Raw genomic sequence first — 23,310 nt, 5'->3', positions numbered from 1 at the left:
CCTTTTAAATTACCACAGTGGAGATTGAGATACTTAAAATAACCCATTAATGATTAGATTTGCTAAGGGTTTTGATTCTCACTTTTATTAAAAAAAAATAGTTTTTGCATTGAGCAAAGCAGCTTGATAAATAACCTGACTGTTTACCATATATATTCGAGTATAATTCATTCCGAGTATAAGCCGAGGTAAAAAAAATACCATAGTGATAATTTAGTGGTTAGGTAGGTATACTACTACTACTACTACCGTACCTGACCACTAAATTCTCCCAAACCTTCCTGGCAGTATGATTCTGTCCAGAAAATGTGGCTGAAAGGGGTACAAAGCTATAAAGTATAAAGATTAGGTATAAAGATTTCTTTGTATTGGATTCAATACAAGTATTTTGTATTGAATACAATACAAAATTATTTGAATTTCCCGCCACACCACCAGCCCGCACTGACGCATACACGGACGTCACTGGGAAACCCTGGAGATCGTCTCTGCATTCGGCAGCTGAAGACAGAAGAAAGAAGACGTGTCCCGAGGAGCTGTGGGGACTAGCAGGTTGCCGGGGACGACAACGGAACAAGGTAAGTGGGCTTTTCCTATGTTTTTTGTTTTTGTGTTCTGTGTTTTTAAATTTGGCACCAGTCGTACTCCGGCGTACGACCCCCCCCCCCCCCCCACGCCCGTCTTTATGGCTTTTGCGGCCAGCGTATTTCCCCCCTCAACCTGATGACATTGTCATCAGGGGCTGAAAACCGATGGACATGGCTGCCAGATGGGGTGCTGACTGAAGTATAGGCCGAGGGTGACTTTTTCACCACATTTTGGGTGCTGAAAAAGTTGGCTTATACTCGGGTATATACGGTAAATGTAGATCTCTAATGTAAAAAATGTAGCATTTTGCTCAGAAAATTGAAACTTTCAACATCTATATAAATAATGGTGTTGTTGCGGGATGGTGGAATCCAAGGATGATACTACACAGAGGGTAAGTGTAGCTAGAAATTTCTGCTGCATTTCCCTGTCCTATAAACTGTCATATATAAATGCATGTCTGAAAATCCAGACAGTCAGAATGCTTTATTTAGGAATCCTTTGGGACACCCTGCAGAAGAAGATAAGCTAAAGTCTGCAGGTGAAATCCCACAATGGTCACAGAAATCCTGCATGGCATGTGTTTAGCAGTATGTTAGCATTTTGTAAAACTGTGCTTTTTTTGTCAAATAAAAGCAGACCAATTTGCAGCCACTGTTTCTTACTTTGAGAATATGTACAAGCATTCTTTTATTAGACTATTTCTTTAGAAACAATAGAGAAGCCAAAAGCAATGACAACACAAGATAATCCTAGTAAATCATTTGAATTGTTTTATGGTATCTATGTTAACCCAGTGAATCATGTGACCTGAAGGAATATTTTACTTATTAATTATGGAGAAGATTGGCAGGTAACCAGGGCAACGCAGCTGCAGCTTCTACCGTGAATTTAATCTGTCTGTTTTCCCTATGGATTCAGCCTGGTCGATGGGTTTTGGAAGCAAGGCCTTATTGAGAACGCAGTGTGTATATTTTTCTTTTTTCCCTCTGGCTATTCAATGAAATAAAAGCTTAAATCCAAACAATCAGTTTCTCTACGTTTAGAGAGAAAAAACAAAAATCTTAGGAGACCATAAGCAGCAATTCCACTTGTTTGCATTTGCAGCATCTGATAAAATTATGTTTGTCTTCTTAGATGTATATTTAGAATACTTGCAATATCTTTCTGTAGAACAACTGCTGTTCTTATTCATAGACACCCCATAATTGAAAAAAATATGAATGCCTATTCAATACAGAAACAAATTCAACAATTCAAAGTAGGGCAGATACATCAAAATATCTGCCTTTAGTAAGGGCCAGAGTTATAACACCTAATCCCATAGACCCATTGCCTTATGCCACCCCACTCCTACCACAGCCAACTGGCTAAATGTAGTACCACTCTAACTAAACCTAATACCATAACCTCATCTTTGAAGGGAGTGGAGGCTAAAAGAGACATAACATTGTTTTAGACCAGGGGTAGGCCAGATACGGCCTAGACAGTAGTCTGTTCCGGGCTAACACCCCCCCCACCCCCTGGTCAATCTGGTCTGATCCTGGCAGGCAGGGGTCGGCAACCTGCAGCTCCGGAGCCGCATGAGGCTTTTGAGCCTTCTTGTTAAGCCTCCCTTCCCTATTTACCGCGGCGGGCGTTAACACCTCCGCTGCCGGGGTAAGGAGACATTCCCTCTCCACCGTATGCATTACGGAGGAAGGGAATTTCATTTCAGGGTCGTTCCTGGTGGGGGCGGAGCCATCAGCACCAGACTCCAGAGAGAGAGTTGGGCCTAGTGTGCCTTCTTGACCTCCTAAAATGGCCTAGTAGCCAAAAAAGTTTGCTGACCCCTGTTTTAGACACATACATAGGGTTCATATGTCAGCTGGTAACATTGTAACATATAATTTTTTGCCTAGTCTAAAGGTGCACTACATAGTACTAATCAACAATTTATGAATTCACAACAAATAGGCAAACCTTGCATTTACAAATCTTGCTAGAGCATGTGTAGTCAGCACCACTGCATTGACAATGTGTCAGAGGAGGTGTAAATTCCCATAGGTCACACTGGTTAGAGCTGTATCATGCTCCTTTTTTGGTTGTGATGCTGCAATTTTAAGGGGAAACACAATTAACCTACCAACATATCTTTGGGATGGGGGGGGGGGAACCCACACAAGCACAACTAAAACATACAAACTCCAAACAGTCCAAGATTTGAACCTAGGACCCCAATGTGTTACGTTATTATTTACATTAGTACATGGCTATTTTGTGACTCCTACCATTTTACTTTCACAAACAGTTTTTGTTACTGCATGTTTCTTAAAAAGTATCACGAAATGTGAAATATGAAATTTCAAGTGAAACATTTACCAATCGAACTAGAATTAAAAAGTATGTACACCCAATAAAAAAACAAATATTGCAGTTTGCATACATTTTAACACATAAAGCCGAACTACAGTCACTTAACTTTTGGAAATGCAGCATCCACAAACTCCCTCTATAGCATCTTCATCTGGTCTTATTCTGAGTTTAGGATCTATGGTCATTTTTATTAGCTGAAGCAGAATAAATTACTACTCCTTCTAAACTTCCATTTTTCATGCAATCATAGTTTTGGAACACCAGAACACAACTTCCCTATTAGCTGTAATCAGGTATTCTGATTTATTCTAAAGAACACACACTGCATGATCAGTGCTATCACCTCCAAACAGAAAGCCAGGCATAATAAAGTGTTAATATTAGAAACTTTTTTATAAATGCCAATTAGATTCAAACCTGCCTTGATTGTTTGAACCGGGTGGTATTACAGTATACAGAGAAAGGAAGTTACACAGGAAGCAAAATGTAAGGCTGCAGTGTAAAACACAGACTAAGGTGAATTTAACTAATCTTCTTTTTATTGCATACCATTAAGAACAAAAGAATAAAAAGGTAGAATGTATGTTCATTTTAATATCCACTAGTTTGTCAGAGAACTGTGATTACCAGTTTCTGAAACAGCAAAATGTGTCATGTATGGGTTCTACAGAACCCTTTTCGAGGAAGATTACAACTTCTCATTGCAATTGTATTGTGTGTAGAAGGACTTCTCTGAAACTATAGCAGCGTGTGGTCTGAAGACTTGTAGACACTGCTTCGACTTAGGGATCCATTCTACCTTGTCCTTAATCTGAGCAAGCACTGAACTGGACAATTCTCAAAGATTTAAATATACATAGTTGTATGGCCAAATCGATCAAGGATCTGCCACCAGAATTCTCAACTGAATTGAAGCAGTTATATTTACTCTTTCACGCTTCTAAGATAAGATCTAAAGATGACTTACTTTGTCCACTGAGGGATGTAATACACATTAAGTGCATTAATGAGGGAGGGGAATAGCTGACACCATTTGTAGAATATGGATCCTATGTCACTACGAATGAGAAACCAGCGAATGTTCTGTTGAACTGCCTGTAAGAAAAGATTCCATGCATTTTCCTTGGAATATGTGAGCCCAGCATTGGTTACCTGGAAAACATTTTAGGTTCATGAGTATACAAAAAAAAATGACCATTTCATGATATGTCACTTTTATTTATTATAGATAGAACAAATACTATATTATCAACTGCATATAGAATACACCCATACTGTATATGTTATATAGGCTCTATGGAACTGTGAATCCAAAATTTTCCGTGGCCATGGAGAGTATGATCTGGAAAAAAACAATTCACATTCAAGCTAGTTCATAAAGCTAATAAAGTCAACTTACCCTACATGCACACAACATTTATATGACAAGCTTTAGAAAAACCTTAACAAGATGTAATTGTATACTCAGTGTAATTCACATGGAAATAGAAGGTGCAGGAATGAGATATCTCTCTCAGCAGCAGGGTAAAATAAAAAGAAACACATCACTCTAAGAAAAGTACTTACAGTGCCGTCTGTTTAAAGATGAATGGGGGACTCTATTGTACTAATTACCATTTCACAGTCTGAATCTGAGCTTTCTTTCAAAATCCCTTTTTCCCACACATCTACAAGTTGATACTATAACCATTTGTACAAGGCACAACATCTTATCTTGTCAGTGCCTGTATTTCAATATTCCAGGATTTTTTTGTGAACATAACCATGAAAGATTTGGGCCAATATTATTTTAACATATTTTAACGTAAGTGATTTGTTTAGTGTAATGGCCTATTTTCAAATGCAGTGATAAAAAGCTGCTGTGCTACTAACATAAATCATATTTTTAATTTCTTCATATTAAAATTGAATTACAATCACACACAAAATCATTGTATTTTTTTTTTTGAAACCTGCTGCTTCTGACTAAATCTAACAACAGCTACTGATTTTAGGAATGAATGCCATTTGTAACATGTATACACCTTCATTACAGTGATCCATAGCTCAATCAAATCACTTTTCAGAAACTGTAGGGGAAAGGAACCTATGGTATAGCATGCCTCTGACAGATATTTATTATTATGCTCTTAAGGAGATACTTGATTGGTTTAGGCATTGTAGGCATTGATACTACAGAGGTAGGATGCAGACTGTGAGTTAAAGACTACCTTACAGCTAAATATTGGACCTTCCCTTCCTGAATACTCAGCATCATATAATGTCTCTGTCCAGATATTTGAAATCTGTCATTAGAACCAATATTTGGACCACTAATAAAAGGGGGCATTCACCACTGACCACCAACATAAGGGTGTACTGACTACCAATGAGACACCTATTGAAAAAGGTACCCACCTTATATATTCTCTTCTCGATATGGCACCAGAAGACTATATGCCCTCCTATTTGTACTCTTGTAAAGAAGAATTAGGGTTTACATTCTCATCATCACAAAAAGAACAGATGATCAAGTTCACCCACAAAGTGTCTATACATAATGGGTTCCTAGAAATGGGATACAAAATGCTATCTAGATGGTATATGACCCCTGATAGATTACACAATATTTTCCCTTCAGAGCCTGGGCTGTGTTGGAGGTGTGGCAAAGATAAAGGGACAATGTTCCATGTGTTCTGGTCCTGCTCGGTACTCAAAGATTTTTGGGCCATGGTCAGAGATATTTGTCAGAAAATTACTATCAGTAATGTTCCTGATGATCCGGCCTTTTTTCTCCTTCATCTAAATGACTGGCCACAGAAAATTTATACTAATTTAGTGGTCAAGCATTTAGTGAATGCTACAAAAGCATGCATCCCGGGTTAGTGGAAAAGGCTGTGCCCCCATTATAACATTCTGGTTGCATAAAGTAAATTAAATAATGCTTATGGAAGATCCCACCTGTGAGATTCATGACAGAACAGAGAAATTCTTGAATACCTGGGCCCCCTAGATAATGTTTCAGGAATTTAATGATTACAAAGATTTGTTGGGTCTTTAGACATCTCATGCCGCGACTCAAGGAAATTGATGTGACTGATATAATGGGTACCCCTTTTACCGAAGGTATTAGGAGGTACCCATAGCCACCTGGGTTTGTTGTCCAACTTGTATATGCAAAATTAACGTTGAATACCTAACCTGTACTTTGTTATTGCTATATTGTGCTTGATATGAATCCAGGACTGTTTTGTACCCAGGATGTTAAATGTTTTGATGCAATAACCCCCCCCCCCCCTTCCCTTTTTCTCTCCCCCTGTTTTCTTTTTCTCTGATTGTTAAAAAAAATTAAAACTTGTGGAAAAAAAAAATGTTTAAAAAAAAAGGTACTTACCACTGGGCACTTCACTATTTACTTATGGACAACTCTGCTAAGTGCATACCCCTACCAAACTGTTTGCAGCACTTGGCCATTACATTATATTATATTACAATCTCCTAATCGCTGAAGTCTTTAGGCTACGCTTTACGTTATATAGTGCTCTAACCTATGGTGCCCAATACATACACATTTACCTTATGAAAGCACCTTTTATTTGAATGCTTGTTCCTGAATATATGTAGTGCTTTATGTATGTGTGCCTGATAATAATCGAGTTCAGACATACCTCACTCCTCATGGCATGGGCTATGGTTGCTTGCTGTTCCAATGTGAATAGATGAGATACTGAGCCGAAGACAACAAATTCATCTATGTATACCAATGCTGTTGGATCAATGTCTTCTTCTGAGATCAAAAGCATAGTTCTTTGACCCTAGAGATGAGAAATAGTTTAGTAAACAGCACAAAAAAAACTTCTTTACCATATTTACTCTACATATGTAGACATCCAGTTGAAATAAGGCAAACAATTTAGACAATAAAATACCCAGGAGCATCTTTCTGTTTTTTATTATAATAATAAGGGAACAGAGTTGTTTCTTAGTCAGAACCAAAACATGTAAAAAATGTGTTCCTAAATTGCATCTCCAGCCAAAACATTTGATCTTAGTATTACAGAACTTGTCCAATTCTTACAGTTCTCTGTGAACCCATCTGGGTTTTTTCCCTGTCCTCATAACAGCATGACTGGGGTGTCAACAGTGTGAAACACCTCAAGATACCCCTAGATTTTTTATAGAGATGATCATGAACGTTTATGTACACAGATCTGTACAACCCAAGGTTTTGGCGAGGTTTAAATTTTAATGCTGTAGAAGTAATTTTATCTCTTTTGATGTTGAACAAATAATTTAATAATGTGTTATCACTTTCGAATTTGTCAAAATTGAATGATTTTGTATATGTTGAATTTTTTTATCATTTTGAATTTGTATATTGTCAAAAAGTTAAAATATTTTTCTATATCTCTTTTGATATTAACGGGTTAAATCAAAGTAAAAATCTCTTTCAAAGAAAAAGGAAAAAAAAAGTGTATGTAAGCTAAAACTTTTTTCTTTGTTTTGCACAGAAAGTAGGGGACATTTAGGATCTTTGCAAGTGTTTTAGAACTTTTGGGGTTCTTCTTTTTATACTGTATATACCTATAGATTATATAGTGTCTTAAACAGTTGTCATCAAAAAAGATTTGTCAATGGAGAATTTCCCCCTCCTGTTCCTGTGATATATTTTCCACCATCTAAATTGGAGAAAATGGTCAGCAAAACTAATAGAGAGGGTGACACTTACCACCAATAGGATCGTAGTCAGAAATACAAAACTAACAATACCTCTTACCCTCCCCTGCACTTGTGAACCTAAAGAGCACTGGCATCTGCACTTTAGGACTACCTAGAGAAGTAAAAATAAGCATTTATTGTTGACTTCAATTTTAAAGTTAGTTTGAGTAACCTGTGTTTTCCTGGGTAACAGAGAATTTAAATGGGGTATACAGAAGTGGAAAATGTGCCATTTGACTTCAAGGTTCTACTTCATATGCCTAAAAACCAAGATTTTTATCATCGTCATGACCATGCAGGGAATTTTTACAGTGGATTACCTTTAGTCCAGCTTTTACATAGCAGTCGACAAGCTTGGATTTTAAATTTTTGGCTCTCTGTTCTTCATCTTCAATTTTCATATGTGACCCAAGCTGGACCACACTGAATCCAGAGATGTGTGCAGCGAGACGAGCTACTCTGCTACTTGATCGAGGGCAACCATCTCCGCATAGCAATGTATGTGCACTTCCATGAGGACTCCAGAGATTGCGGGACAGGCGGCACAGCAGATTAATTGTTCTCTAAAGAGAAATAGACGGACAACGTCATTGAAAATTGTAGTACAACATAATCACATATAAATACACCAAAGCTGTTATTGCTACAATTTCCATTATTGCCAAGGCATATATGTCCTCTGTGTCAAAGTTCTGCCTACATTTTACCTGAACGTCCACCATTACTGTGAGACACAAAATACTCTACTGCTGAATGTCTACCTACTTTTCAGATCAGTCACCCAGAAAATATTTAAGGGAGTCCAAAACATTTTTATTAAAGCTTTAAACTAGCCCTTTTTGTTGTTACTGTGATTATTTGTTCTTATGTATCATCAAATGTCCATGGTTTGCAGCTAATACATCATATATAAGAAGTGTAATTCCAGGCTTATGAATAAACCATTATGAGTGTAACAGGATGAAAGGTGCAGAGTGACGAGTATACTGAAATTGATTATGCAGTATAGTAGGTGTTCTAGGGGTAAATTCTGAGGTATGCTGAGTGAATTGAGTTTTTAGAGGTTCAGTGTGATTCTTGTCCATTGCATCTGCTCAATTTAAGTTTACAGCATGCTTGATAGAGTCCTTCCTACAGCTGGTCTTAAGAACCTACATTATATTATCACATCAAATAAGTATTATAATGAGTATAAATTTGTGTTATTTACCATTCCATATCCCCCTAATAATGTTTAGTACTCACTCTCAAATCTTAGATGATAATCTCTATTGGGCAGAATCCTCTCTTCCTCCTGTTTTATCATTTTCACTTGCTCGTATGAAGGTTTGTCACCTACAGCCCCAATTTAATGTACAGTGCTGTGTAACATATTGGCACTTAATAAATAATGTTTATTATTATAAATAATAGTGATAATAGTATTAGCCATACTTTATATAAGCCTTTCTGTGCAAATTATTACACTATTACTGGAACTAGTAAATATTCATAAATACCATGGCTGCAGAAATTCTTAATACAATTTTACATAATCATTAACTTCCCTGTGAAAGTTTTCACTGCCCCTTCACAGGATATCAACTAGCCACAGCAGAATAACCATCACTAACTCATTATATTTATTAGTGTGTTGTGTGTTTTACATTGTATAAGGCTGTGGATTCTAAAAATGGAAGGGCACAGCATTAGGCTTGAGATAATAAACCCACTAGGGCCACAAGGCCAGGATACAAATCTAACCCAAGACTTATTTCTGAAGAAAATAAGGCTTATAACATACATACCTATGCATAAAAACATGTTGCAGTTCCACTTAATTGAGCCTAAGATAAATAGAATTATAGAGAATAACAGCTGTCTTCAGAGGCAACTACATTTCAACAAGTTAATTCATTCAACAAAGGATTTCTGTGAGGGAGGTAGATCAATATGTCTGTTGGCTGAGTTAGCTATTCTTTTCAGCAAGCACACAATAATTCTTCAATAATGTATGAGGCAGGGAATGAATGACAGGTGAACAAGTCACAGCAACCGACCTGATAAAATGTGATGCTCATTCTGGGATTCACTTTGTTGTATTCTCTCAGTGCTTCTGTTAGCAACTGCTTCACATGGACTGAATCAAACGTTTCCTGGTACCCATCTAGGATATGGCTGCTGCTGGCCTTCTCACTTCTCCTGAACAAATTCACATCCTGCTGTCTGACTACAGTAGAGATTAACCCACCATCATCTTCAACAATGTTACTAAATAGGGGCTGCTGGGGACTCACAATGATCTGGACCTGTAAAAAAAAAAAACATGAACTGACAAAGGGATCTGGAGTAAACATATTTTAAAATTCTGATTGTAGTTTTTACCTAGCAATTTTTTACATTTTTTTCATGTGTTACATTGTATTAAAATAGGAAATGGTTAATAAACTATTAAATAAATTTCTCTATTTGACTAGAAATTAGTGTCTCTACTGACACCTCAGCTGTGTGCGGAAATACATTCCCATGGGATTTTGAGTGCTCAGCTTTCCCATTAGGTATTGTAATGTCACACATGGCTGCATGAAGCCTCATATCATGGGCTAAAGTAATTATTATTTTGTAAGCTCTTGATTCTATGTTTTTTTCCAATCTATTCCTTTTTGTGGTGTGGAGGACTAACTTCAACAACTGAGGAGTTGAGATGACAACTGCTTAAGAAATACATTAGTTCCAAAATGCCAAAAGATTAATTAGCGTGCACTATACGTAAATATAATATTTTGTGATCACATTTACTATGGGTGTTTTTAAGTTTTTCCCAGGCCCACTATATGTTATACAAGCAGAAAGTCCTGTGAAGTAGACCAATCACCCAAGCTGGCTAGCTGTGCGTGGGCAATCAATGTCATTAACATCTTGGTTGTTCTACAGGGCAAAAATACATCATGCAAGGGTTCCCTGCAAACTGCTACTCCCAGCATCTCTGGAAACTCATGATCAGGGCACTGAGAAATGGTGTTACCCAGGCATCAGCAGGAGATTTCTTTCAAAAGAATATGCTGAGTTGCTGAATGAATGGGCAACCTTTTCAGAAACAAAAAGACTCCACTGAAGATAAACTTTAGGTTTATATAGTATTTAAACTTTTGTTTTTGTTCTTTTCTTTCTTGTTTGTTGTATATTTAAATAGCCTTTATTTTACAAAAAACATTTACATGTCAAAGTACTCCCAGGGAACCAAGGGTTACATAAAGTGACAACATGAGCAGACAATACTTTCTTTGCAGATGAGTCACTACTGTGATGGCTCAGTGAGTTGGGGAAACAATGAACTTCCATCAAGTTTTAAATCATAGAAACAATGAGACAGTCTTGAACACATAAAAATAGACTGCAGTTTCACCTATTTGCTCAAAAACACAAAAAAATAATATTTATTATCCTATATTAACATTAAAATATCCTGACCTGAAATGTAAAAACTGTTTATTCCCTTGCTATCAGATTGCAATGCATATTACACAATTTGTATAACATATATTTTATCTTCTTATCATTTACATATTAAAAAGATAAAATATATTTATACTCAATGATCTTGTAAAAAATATTTATTTGCTCCATAATTGTAAAATACCATACACTTTTAAAAGCATCAATTATAGTATTATGGTTATATAATACGTTACCTCTTCTTCATTCAATAGCTCTTTCTGAGCTGCTACAGTCAGTTCCTGTACATATCGATTATAATCAACTGCACTGGACATTCTGTGACCATACACCCAATCACATTCATGTCTCCAAAGCCTCAGAAGCTTGTCAGCTGTGGTCCTTCCATCCAAAGACAGGTAGATGTTCCTGTAAATAAACATTTATCTTTTAAAAGGCAATAATTCTGCATGTGTATCAGTAATTTCATTTGTATTAGTTATTTTGCAAAGATCATTTTTTTCCTACACGGCATGATGTACTTATACTTAAGCTACAAACACACGTCCAACGGGTCTCGCCCGATAATCCGCTCAGGGCCTATATCGGGCGAGAATCTGGCATGTGTTCAGCATCAGTCCTTCATCTTCCGAAAAAAGTCCTGGCGGATCCATGGACAATGGACGACTAACATTCCTAATGCAAGGGAAGGGGTAGAGCGCGCAGCAGGGTGCCACTCTGTCGCTATTCCCCTTCCTCTGCATTGAGCAGAACGGTGCTATATGTACAGCACTCGTTCATGCATTGTGCAGTGCTAGTTGTTGGTAAGGATCGTGAAAGATCCTTTCCAAGGACTATTATTGCACATGTGTATGTGGCTTTAGTCTGGTCTCCTTTATTGTGCAAATAATTGGCCAGGCAATCACATATTTGAAAGTGTTTGTTTGAAAAGACTACTTGCTTTCAAATAGGATACTAAATCATGCCAGTGCCTTTGGGCAACTGTCCTAGGATTTACTGGTCACCTGTGCCTAGACTATGAATGATAAGGAATTTACATATTTTTAATGCAAAGTAGACACACTCTACACACCTGAGACAGTGGGACAAACAAACAATTCAGCAATATATATATATATATATATATATATATATATATACACACACACACACACACACACACATTATCACACATTATCTGCCAAACCAGGTCATACATTAGTGCATGTTTCTGGCTGCTATTAGATGGCTTTAGAAGGTATTCATAAAGAGTTGTTGGAAGCATTTAAAACACCTTGTTAAAGCAGAAGTTTTTTTAATACCATACAAGCCCCTCTAAGGCACATTTTGGAAGAACTCTCTCTGTCATTAGTTAGGGCAGTTATTGTGTTTTGTAAATTGCTAGCATCCCGAGTGGGGATGACCGTTGTGGAGGAGTTGCCTTTCACTAATCCTTCCCTCTCCACAGAACTGAACAGCACTGTCTATACAGTGCTCACCTTTTCATCAGTCACTGGAATTGATCAGGAAAGGTGGTTTTCAGTGACATAAATTTAAGATCTGTATGCAGCTTATTACTTAATAGTATATTGATCAATATAGTCTGCCGATTGACAAGTTTTTGTTTACTGGTAAAATCACAGAAACAGACCCTAACAAGAAAGTTTTGATTGAATAAGGGAACATGTGCCAATAAATACACTAAAACCAACTACAATGTTCTCAATAGTGTGATCCTTTCCCAAAATGCATTTTAAGCCAGATCTTCAGTTACAAAAATGTAAATATAAATTTAAATTTTAGCAAAACATAATTGCAGGCAAATAAAATGCAGGAAGAACAGTTACTTGAATTATGCCATGAAAATATAGATTTGAACTTATCATTCCAACAGAAAAAGTTGAGTATTTTAAGATGATACAAGGACATTTTGGACAGGGGAAGACTAATAAGGGTAAAAACTGCAGATTCATCTCAAAATCCTTGTAAGTGATCATCATGCTGAAATTCATGAGAATGAGATAGACAAGCTTGAGTTAGCCTATTCTAGTAATTGTCACATATCGCCACAGGACTGATTTTTTACTCAGTGATGTTGGCAAGTCTTAGGTTTATGTATTACAGTATTACATGACATGTCATCATACTGTAGGTTTAAACAACTTGAACAAGTGGTACAAAGTGCTGACAAAGCAATATATGCTCATGGAATTTAGTTAATGGGTCTTTTAAATCAATCCAAGCAACACAAGTATTATCTTTCCATTTCCATTACCTGAAAATCTTTGCAAGATCTCGAAGTGTAAATATGTAGTGACAGCGCTGAGATGTCCTCAAAAAAACTGTCCGCAGTCTCTTATGTAGCTCAATTGAAACTTTAGTGATTGCAGCTATTATTCCCTGGAGATACGCAACAGCCATATTGTCTGAACTGTTATTCTGAAATCACAGATAAATTAATAAGTGAAAGGACTGACCATTATTTGCTTGAATTAACATGTAAGGTATATGCTGTGACACCTTGGTTCCCATAAAATACCTTTAGATAAAGCAGGTGCCCTGCTGCTTTTACCTTAGGGATGAATAAATTAGCATTAACGTTGATCAGTCTACCCCTACTACCACTAAATATAAGGGTGATCCTACCGGCTTTAGGTCAGTATTAGGATCATAAGGAAGTAGGGAGAATTATATGCCATTTAATGTGTATGCACCTCTAGCAACAAAAGTTTATCCCAAAGAAACAAAGTTTATCCCAAAGGTTTCTGGCATTGCTACAAGACACTCTGAGATCTTGTACATGTAGATAATAATTATTAAATGATATGACAGCACTTTTTTCTGCAGTAAATGCTTTCAACTATGTGAAATTATGCAGCAAAGGAAATACATTGAGAGTAAGAGGCAAAGATTGAGTATGTAGTTCTTTTTCTGCTGTTGCAAATAGTAAGGGAGCATGTGACAGTATTCATACATTTTTGACCTCAAAGTGGAAGTAAATTCAAACTACAAAAAGTCACCAGAAATAGGAGGCTTTTTGGCAGAATAGACATGCAAAGTCTCTTTTGCAAAAACATCCAAACTTTTACCCTCTTTTAACAATACAAACACAAAAAAGATTGGCTTCCTTGACATTTTTATGAGAAAATACATTCATTTGCTTGATGTATAGACATAAAACTCTATCCTTTAAAATATGCTTGGTGTGAATGGAATCCTAAATATGTCACTAGATTTTACAGCCACTTGTAAAGCACTGCAGTTACTTCATTATGACAGGCCATTACCTAATAAGTGGTACGCTACAAGCTTACAATGAGCACACAATTAGCTGAGCTGCTAAAATAGTGCTCAATTTTCTTAACATCCTGCTAATGAAGGAGAGAAGACAGTTACCTTGTGTTCCGTCATTCCTGGCACGAAGTAAGCATTCAGTATACTGCTCAATATTCCAAACTGTTCACGTTGACTGCAATAAAAAGAATAAACCAAATAAATCTGCTTGTATGGCAATAGTCAAGTATATACCTAATATATTTCATTCTAAATGCAAATTACGGCGTAAAGAAGGACTAGCCAAAACATCTAAACTGACATTAGTACTAACTATTACATGTCATTCAATGGGCATAGGATGCTCAAGGATCACCTGCAGCAAGTAAAAATATACTGCTATGTTTTTGTGATTAACTAATGCTCAGAGAATATTGGTTATTGTTATAAATAGGTCCAATAGTAAAATTCACAGAACTCATCAGAACTAACACAGATGTGAAACAAGCCAAAGGTAAATGTAAGATGGTTCTTTTCCAGCAAACAGCAATACCTCAAGCACATGGTGAGGGTGTGCAAGTCCTCTCTGTCAAGGTGTGCACAACCACTGGCCATGCACAACCACTGGCCATGCACAACCACTGGCCATGCACAACCACTGGCCATGCACAAACACTGGCCATGCACAACCACTGGCCATGTACCACTAGCTATGTACCGGGGAAGCCTGTAGGTTAGAAGCAGGTGAGCAGAATGTATACATCTTTCTTTGCACAAGAATATGTTTATTTGACTTCCCTTATTGATTTTGCATTTTTTTTGCTAAATTGAGAGATTTTATTTATAAAAGATTTTATCATTAGGTTTATTTATAAAACCTTATTTTTCTTTATTATATTAGCTTTATTGTTGATTTTTCACAGCAGAAAACATTTAAAGTGTCAAAAAAGAGAGACAATTTTGAAAATTTTATTTTCTATTTTATAGACAAAAAACAAACCTTGGATACTTGCAGTTAAAGATGCAAAAATGTCTGAGCAAGCGTTGCCTTTGTGCTGGGGAAATCTCAGAGGCTGTTGTATTCCATGTTGCCAAATATATAATGCCTTTTATAGATTTCCAATTCAAAGTCAGGGGATCAAATATTCTCTCTTGATCAAGCAACTGTCGAACAAACTCACAGGCTGGCTGGCTTCCATGTTTATTTGCCTGAGTAACAAAATTAATTTCATTTTATGAGTTGGGTTTTTTATGATCTGCTTAGGCTTGTCCAATAGGATTATTAAAACAAACGAAAACAAGCAATTACAAGAAAATTTTATTACCCAGAGTAACCAACCAGTTTAGGCTTACTGATGATTACTCTCCTATGATTTTTCTCCTTTAACATGGAGAAGGCACAAAGTAAACTTGTAGTTACACACTCAAGGGTACACAAGGAGACATGTACAGGTGATCTATACATATAGTTGGCATCACACCTACATATTCCTCCATTTTTTGTCCCCCTATGCTGCATGCACAGGGCCTACCAAACTGCTTATAAAAAACTGGCATTCTGAGGCGTTATAGTAGGCATATACTTGGATGCAAGGTGGGAAAATGCCTATACTCCTCAAACAAAATATGACACATAAGGAGATTTGGTAAACATAGGAATGGAAATAAAATTAACAACATATTCAGCACAATAAACAAACTTGCTTTTTTGAGCAGATGTTAGTTGTTGTCCAATGAATATGTCACCAAGCTACAGATTTATTCACACTGGATTACATTTTTTGTGCTTAACATGTTTTTATGCAGTTTCTATTTTATTTAATTTTTACTTTTGATTTTCTGCAAATAGCAGAAAAATCTAAGCCCAACTGTTTTATTTAAACAAAACATTAAAATTGATTAAAGCCTAAGCACAAAAAGTATGAAAAACCTGGGTTTTTTGTGTTGCCATATTGCTACTTGTATTGGGAGAATAATGTCTCTCAGTAACCATAGAATAAATAATGAGTGCACAATAATCTCATACTAGAGGTGAGAATAACATCTGCAAAAAGACAAAAAAGGTAAATTCACAGAAAATGGAAACTAACCAAATGTATACAACATTTAAATAAGGGGTCAGAAAATGGTCTGAAGAAAGAGTTCACAAGATGAAGTAAGAGTTAAAAAGTCTGACGCAAGGTGCCCCTAGATGGGGGTAGCAGAAAATTATCAAAAGCATGTATTTGGCACATGTGGGGAGCACAAAAAGATCTGAACCAGGAGTATGCTAGATAGTGGGGGAAGAAAATAGTCAAAAGCAAGCGTTGGCCAGATAAAGGGTATAGAAAAGGTTATGAACAAAGAATTTCCAGGATAAATTGAGCAGAAAAATGAACTGGAGCATAACTGTGTTAAATTAAAGGTGTAGAAAAAGGTGTAAAGCATGATTATTACAATTAAGGGCAGCATACAATGGCCTCAGTTAGGAGTTATCATGTTTAGTGAAACAGAAATGCATCTGAACCAAGGGTTTGCCAGAAGAGGTGGAAGAAGGTGCAGAAACAGCAATTAGGTAGATGGGGGAGCAAAAAAGAGGTTGAACCAAGAATTTTCAACATAAGGTAAGCAGAAAATGTTTTTTAGTAAGAAGAGCAGAACAGTATCTAAAGTCAGAGTTTCCCAGATGAGGGGTGCAAAAAGGGTCTAAAAAGTGCCAGATGAGGGAGGCAAAAAACAGTGTGAACCAAAAGCTACCACAAAAATTTTATCACCAGGGCAGGAAGTAAGGGAAATCTCTCCACTGGAACCACAAACACAAAAAAATACTTGTCATATGCCCTTTCCTGGTAGAGTAACACTTTAACTAAATGCATACTATCCAGTATTTAATATTACCTTATTAAAAATAAGGAACCTGCAGTACTTTTGGTTTCTAGCACTTTTGAGACAAATCCTTGATTAATTTATATTTTTCTAGCTAATTCCAAATGAACACATTACAGTTTAATTATCCTAAAATCGCCATCAATGCGTCTGCTGTGTACAATGCTTAACCTTGCAAGAACCTCATTTATAAAATGTACTTTTGATTTGCAGCAGCAAGACAGGTCTTCCAAACTAATTTGCAATAATAGGCTTCTTAGTCTAGTCTCCCGTGTATACAGTAATCACCTTAGCAAGGTTGAGGTCATCAAGCAAACATAACAATTTCTTGTTTCCTGCTGGTGTATGCAATGTGCCATGTCGCCACTCCAGTCGGTCTTTTAAGCATCCCCATAGTCTCCGAGGATCTGTTGAACTGACAAATATGTAATTGTTATTATGTGCAGTGTCTGCAATTGCAGGGTTTTATAAACAAGATTTTTTTTCCCAACAATCAACATTCACAAATATAGTGTGTTTCGGATTTTAAAGCAAATGCAGCTAAACTAGGTAAGATGAACAGCACAGCATGTATCATCACATCTTTGGGTACATGAGCAAAATGGAACTGGAGACTAGGAGACAAGGTGAAAACCCGAACTTTTTCCACCCTAGAAGGGTGTTGCCTGACACAAGAGCCTGACATTGCATCAAGGTAGAAACAGTCTTAACTGTTCTTTCTGTGTTATCAACAACATATGGTTTACTTAATAAATCAGTTGCAATGTTAATAATTATCCAGTTCAAAGCATTGAATTTTAGAATGTGGCTCACTTAGCTTATATATATATATATATATATATATATATATATATATATATGGAGAAGCATACTGAGAAAATTTGGCAAACTAAAGTGTTTAGATTTATGTAAGGCAGCTCAGACTGTATACGTGTACAATATCTACCTGTTGATGGGAATTCTCAGTTCAGACATCTCTGCTACATCACCCAAGCACAGAGCATTAAGTAGCTCGTGGCTAAGAACAGATTTTCCACACCCGGTATCTCCAGCCAAGAGAACAGGATAGCCTGAGGTAGTCAACAGACTTGAAAGGTAGAGCAGTTGCTGGAAAAAAGGCAATTAAATTATATTTTGCTACTTTTGTTTGGTACAACATTTGACTAATTAATTGGAAACCTTAAATAAATGTAAAGTAAAATACCATAACGTTTTCTTTACCTGAAACTTTAACTGCTGTAGTTTTGAAACTGCCTTTCAAGGTAGAGCACATTGAGTTCAGTGCTCAAAAATGCATGATGCAACTCAATACACTATTTTTTTTTTTAAGATTTTCCAATAAACTATTTCTATATAAACATGCCCACTGTCAGTCTCGGGCACTTTAACATAGGGTGGAGGGAAGATACTTAGTCCTATAAAAGCATTTAGGGCTTCAGAAGATGACCAGCCAATTAATGAAGTATGGGGAAAAATGTAAGTATTATTAGCACATTTTCATGCACAAATGACAAGTGGCAAAAAAATCTTCCTACTGTGAGATGTCACCCCACGGTAGAGGAATGCATAGGGACCAAATCTTCACTTATCTGTACCTATACCAATTTATTTTGGATCATCCCATCCGCAAGGGTAGGCATGAAAAATGAACAGGGAAAATTGGGGATGGGTGGAGTACATGATGTACACTTTAAGAGCAAAAGTAACAAAGAAGTAAAGCATATTTTGTATATCCAGTTAATACTTTTTTCATATTTCTTAGTTTTGGATAGAGTTAGATATGGTCAGACAGACTAATATCTAATATGCAGATATCAGCAATTACATCCTTTCTGATGAAAATGTTGTCCCTGGGTAGAGGAGGGGCAAGTTGTAGGCAATCCAATGTAACCCCAAACAGCAGTAAAGACAGCATTGACATTCTAATTATTTTTCATTCTATCAAAAATGTAAAAAAAAAAATGTTTCTGCTTGACATACACTTTAAATGCAGTTACATTGATGCGCCTTCTTTAAATTGTATAGGCACCTATTCCCTGAGATCTTGGTTGTGTGGTCCTGATGCTGCAACCCTTCACTGGGTCCTACACATGCATGCTGCCATCTCTATTCATTCTTGTGGGGAGCTTGTACTCTCCGTACTCCCTATGCTTTAATAGAGCCTGCAACACACATTCAGGATAACCCACAGGATTTGCAGTGCAGTATCAAAGAGGCATTAGAGCCAAGACTTTGGGGACACTTAAGTGTGTTTTTGTAGGGAGGGAGGTCTTGTTATATTATTGAACTGGGGCCCATAGATATGCAGCTTCCCCACTGGAAAAGTCATGTGAATGAGTAGTTAAAAACATAAAACTTGTCTTTCTTTGATGTATTAAGCATTATTTTCACATAATGAAATTAGATGAAATTCCTTTTGTAGCATCAGTTATAAAGTCTGCAGCGTGATGCTTGAGCCCCAGCATTGCAAATATTTAAGAATGTGTTTTAAATAATCATATATTGATATAGCAGTATGTAGCTAACTGTTAGTTTTTAGTTAGTTCTTGCTTTTGACCCTTTTTTTATTTCCTCATCTTTTTGAAAACAACAATTCAAATTCAAGAGCAAAAAAAATAAATCAGTATTTTCTGACTGCAGTTGCAAATAAATAAAATATGTGTGGCACAGATAAAATATTACCTCGCTGTGTAGTGTGTGAACAAACGCCTCGGAGGCCATGTTTTGTCCATGACTAACAGAGTAGGAGGAAAGAGTGTCATGCCATCTGACAAAATGTCGCGTATCAGTGTCAATGTGATAGTCCCAGACCTGCAGCAAAAATGAATACTGATTGTCAGCAACAAACGTTCGATTGGAATTAAATATTTATGCTTGTGAGTAGTGATGACAGGTCCTGACACGTATTTGCAGGCACATCATTCCAGCATGATCACTCCTTGCCAAAAGATACCCAGTGCCAAGCTACATTGTCTTTCCTAGAAGATGATGCTTGTCTACCAGAGAAGACAGCTGTTGGCTGTTAACACTTGCAGTGACAACGCAAGTCTCTGTGCTGACATGAGGTGCTCATAAGTGCCTTAAAAACCAATGTAATTCAGCTCAGGCCTATATACACCACCATTGTGGATATTTACTGCCACAACAGACCACCATGATGCGAATATGTGTTTACATTTAAGAAAATATAGTGTGCTGGAAGCCAAATGTCTGTGGCCAGTTTAAGCATTGAGGACCATATCATATAAATTATTGCTATAGCATGCACATATATACTGCATACATTTTAATTTTATGATCTAAAATAAAAGGTACAGCATAATGATATATAAATGAAAGTGTAAAGAAAATACAGGATGTGGTAGAACAAGGTCCTGAAACATGCTACCTTTGCTGTGATAAAGCCTTGGAAAATTATTTACTAGTCTAGTACATAAGTTCAGTTTTTTTTCTTCTAATCTGCTCATTAAACAATCAGATCTCAAGTAAACCTAAAACTACGTACACACGTCCAATGGTTCTCCCCTGATAATTGGCTCAGGGGCGATATCGGACAAGAATCTGCCGTGTGTACAGCGCCCATCGTCCGAACGACCGTCCTTGTGGATCCACGGACGCTGGACGACAAACGACCCTAACCAAAAGTCATATTGTGTATGAACAGGTAAATCTAATAAACCGTCAATAGTTTCTCTCTGGGGAAAATAAGAATCTCATACATGGGTGTTACAGATTGTAATATTGATCAGATCAGTGGGTTGAGAGTGAGAGTCTGCTCATGTATACTGGGCCTTAGAATATATAATCCACTTAGCAAGCCATCTGATCTAATCAAGAACATTTCCACAATTTGTCTTTATTTTTAATCACAAGTGATAAATATCAGAGAAGTCATAGTCATTTTGTACAGTAAACATTCCACATTGTATTACACAATACAGGTTTACCTCTCCTTCTGTTGGGAAGGTGGTGTGGTTTTTGTATGTGTGTCTCCACCAGGTGCTAAACATAGTTCTTTCACTAGAGTTCAACCATCCTCCAAAGGACCATATGCAGGAAAATATGAAGCACTTCTTTATATCCTCACCCTGCATGTCAGGGACATGGATCATCAAAGCCTTTGAATGAAAATAAGAATAGGTTACAGGGGTAGTCAGGTTTCCACCAAGGACATGAAAGATACAGCAGTTATATACAAAGTGAATACACAATCCCTTCATGTTTTTTACTAAATGAAGCTTGGAAATATATGTATATTTGTAATCAAACACGTTCTGCTTTTCTGGACATGGCAGTAATAACTATGCCATACATACCTGTAATATTGCTATAGCCAATGAACATATCTGTTTGCCATCCTTTGAAAAACATACTTTTATTAAGGGTATCAGAATTGTTCACAGAGACAAGAATGGGAGTAGATCATTTCAGGGCCAAAATACAATTTCTGACTGTGTGCATGCACAGCAAAGGATTCAATATTTCAAAGGACTGATACATCTCTTGAAAAATTGAATGAAGATAAATAAAAAGCAGAGGTTCTGTATCAGGATTTCCATTCCAAGGTGTATTGTTTTTACTGACAGCCAACAATGCGAGAAAAAAACTTGTCTACACTTGTCATAATAATAAAATCCATTGATACCATAATCAATATGATTTCAGAAACAATATTATAGCTGAGAAGGAGAGAAAGAAGGAGAGGGTGTAATGGAAGTTTTGATGTTTTTTGTCCAACATGCATACCCTACTGTCACATCTTTAAAATACCAAGTAAAATCTCTTTATTTAGGAACAGACAGTAAACTACTCATAAGCAACTCAGGAATATCATCAATTATCACAAGCAAACAAAATACTGAGACCTGAAGTGTTGTTGTTGTCTTTTATTCAATGAGGTTGATTTTGTCACAAACCTATGTCTAAATGAACCTTATTGCACATGCTCAGTTTGCACCGCACTTCACACATGCTCAGTACGTAACCTTACTCTGCACATGCCCAGAGCAAGCTCCAATCAGAGACTAGGACGGCACTATATGAAGGCTCCATGATTTCCTTCCAGTGCAGATTGATCGTGACAATTTCTTGTTTCCTGGTTGCTGTTTCCTGATTCCTGGTTTCTGCTCCAGAGTCCTGCTCCTGGTTCTTGGTTCCCGCTCCTGGTTCCTGCTCCTGATTCCTGCTCCTGATTCTTGGTTCCTGCTCCTCGCTACTCATGCATCCTCCGCTCTCCATCTGATCATCCGTGTATTACTTCCAAGGTTTGTCTGCAATCTATTTTCACCACTGTTATCAGCAAAGTCATTGGACATTTACCAGCATTGGTATTTGCTCAGTCATTGGACATTTTCTTCTACTGTTTATCCACAAGGTCATTTGGACATTTACCCGTATCTTGTCTGCAAATAAACTAAAAGGGACATTTACCCATTAACCTCTACATATGTGTGTGATCTCCTGGTTAATCACCGTCAAGATTCCTTCAAACAGAGCTCTCCTTTCTGAAGGCTGACAGATTTACTATAAGAGTAGAGACTGTTTACTGTGCTTCATAAATAAGATGGCTTTATTCAAACAGAAATTTATGCACAATCTTTATTTACCATGCAAAGGTTTGGGTACTCATTTTTAGATTTCTAGATTTTCAACTGAGATGCTCATTCACTCTGGGTGACAACTATTTAAAGTGTGTACATTCACTTTTCAAAGTGGAAAGTTTCTACTACTACTCTGTTTGAAGTACATATACCCAAAGTCACTTGATTTGGCCTGGGAGGTATGAATTTATACTTTTAAGAGCCTCTGAGCAGCACAAAAACAAAAGATATTTCTGACTTGCTATGTATTACTGAATGCAGGAATAATACACATACACACAAATCATTTGATTCAGAGCCTATATTTCAGTAAACATGCTACCCCAGTTGACAATTCAAATCTATTTTTTGGAAATCTACACAGAGTTATGGACAAATGGCAACCCAAATTATTGGTTATACCATGCCGGAATTAAAATAAAATGTTTTTCTATTTTTGCTCAGCTTTATAATAATGCTGGTTTAGTGTTTATGCAGTACAGTAAGTAAAATTCTTATAAAAATATGCTGCTTGATC

At 36.7% G+C, this 23,310-nt stretch overlaps 1 protein-coding gene across 1 annotated transcript in view; it reads right to left on the bottom strand.

Annotated features, from left to right (window-relative positions):
- Positions 1–23,310, bottom strand: part of LOC140326798 (uncharacterized) — a 222,399-nt gene that overhangs the window by 97,022 nt on the left and 102,067 nt on the right. The window contains 12 exon segments of the mRNA XM_072405754.1: positions 3,911–4,095; positions 6,591–6,737; positions 7,962–8,204; positions 9,681–9,929; positions 11,313–11,484; positions 13,331–13,494; positions 14,452–14,524; positions 15,329–15,537; positions 17,482–17,608; positions 18,140–18,300; positions 19,876–20,004; positions 21,141–21,311. Coding sequence (XP_072261855.1) covers positions 3,911–4,095; positions 6,591–6,737; positions 7,962–8,204; positions 9,681–9,929; positions 11,313–11,484; positions 13,331–13,494; positions 14,452–14,524; positions 15,329–15,537; positions 17,482–17,608; positions 18,140–18,300; positions 19,876–20,004; positions 21,141–21,311 — 2,030 coding nt within the window.

The sequence above is a fragment of the Pyxicephalus adspersus genome, chromosome 1, assembly GCF_032062135.1.
Source record: "Pyxicephalus adspersus chromosome 1, UCB_Pads_2.0, whole genome shotgun sequence".
NCBI classification, from domain to species: Eukaryota; Metazoa; Chordata; class Amphibia; order Anura; family Pyxicephalidae; genus Pyxicephalus; species Pyxicephalus adspersus.
The sequence above is the reverse complement of the archived record's forward strand: the minus strand, read 5'-3'. Positions and strand labels throughout refer to the sequence as shown.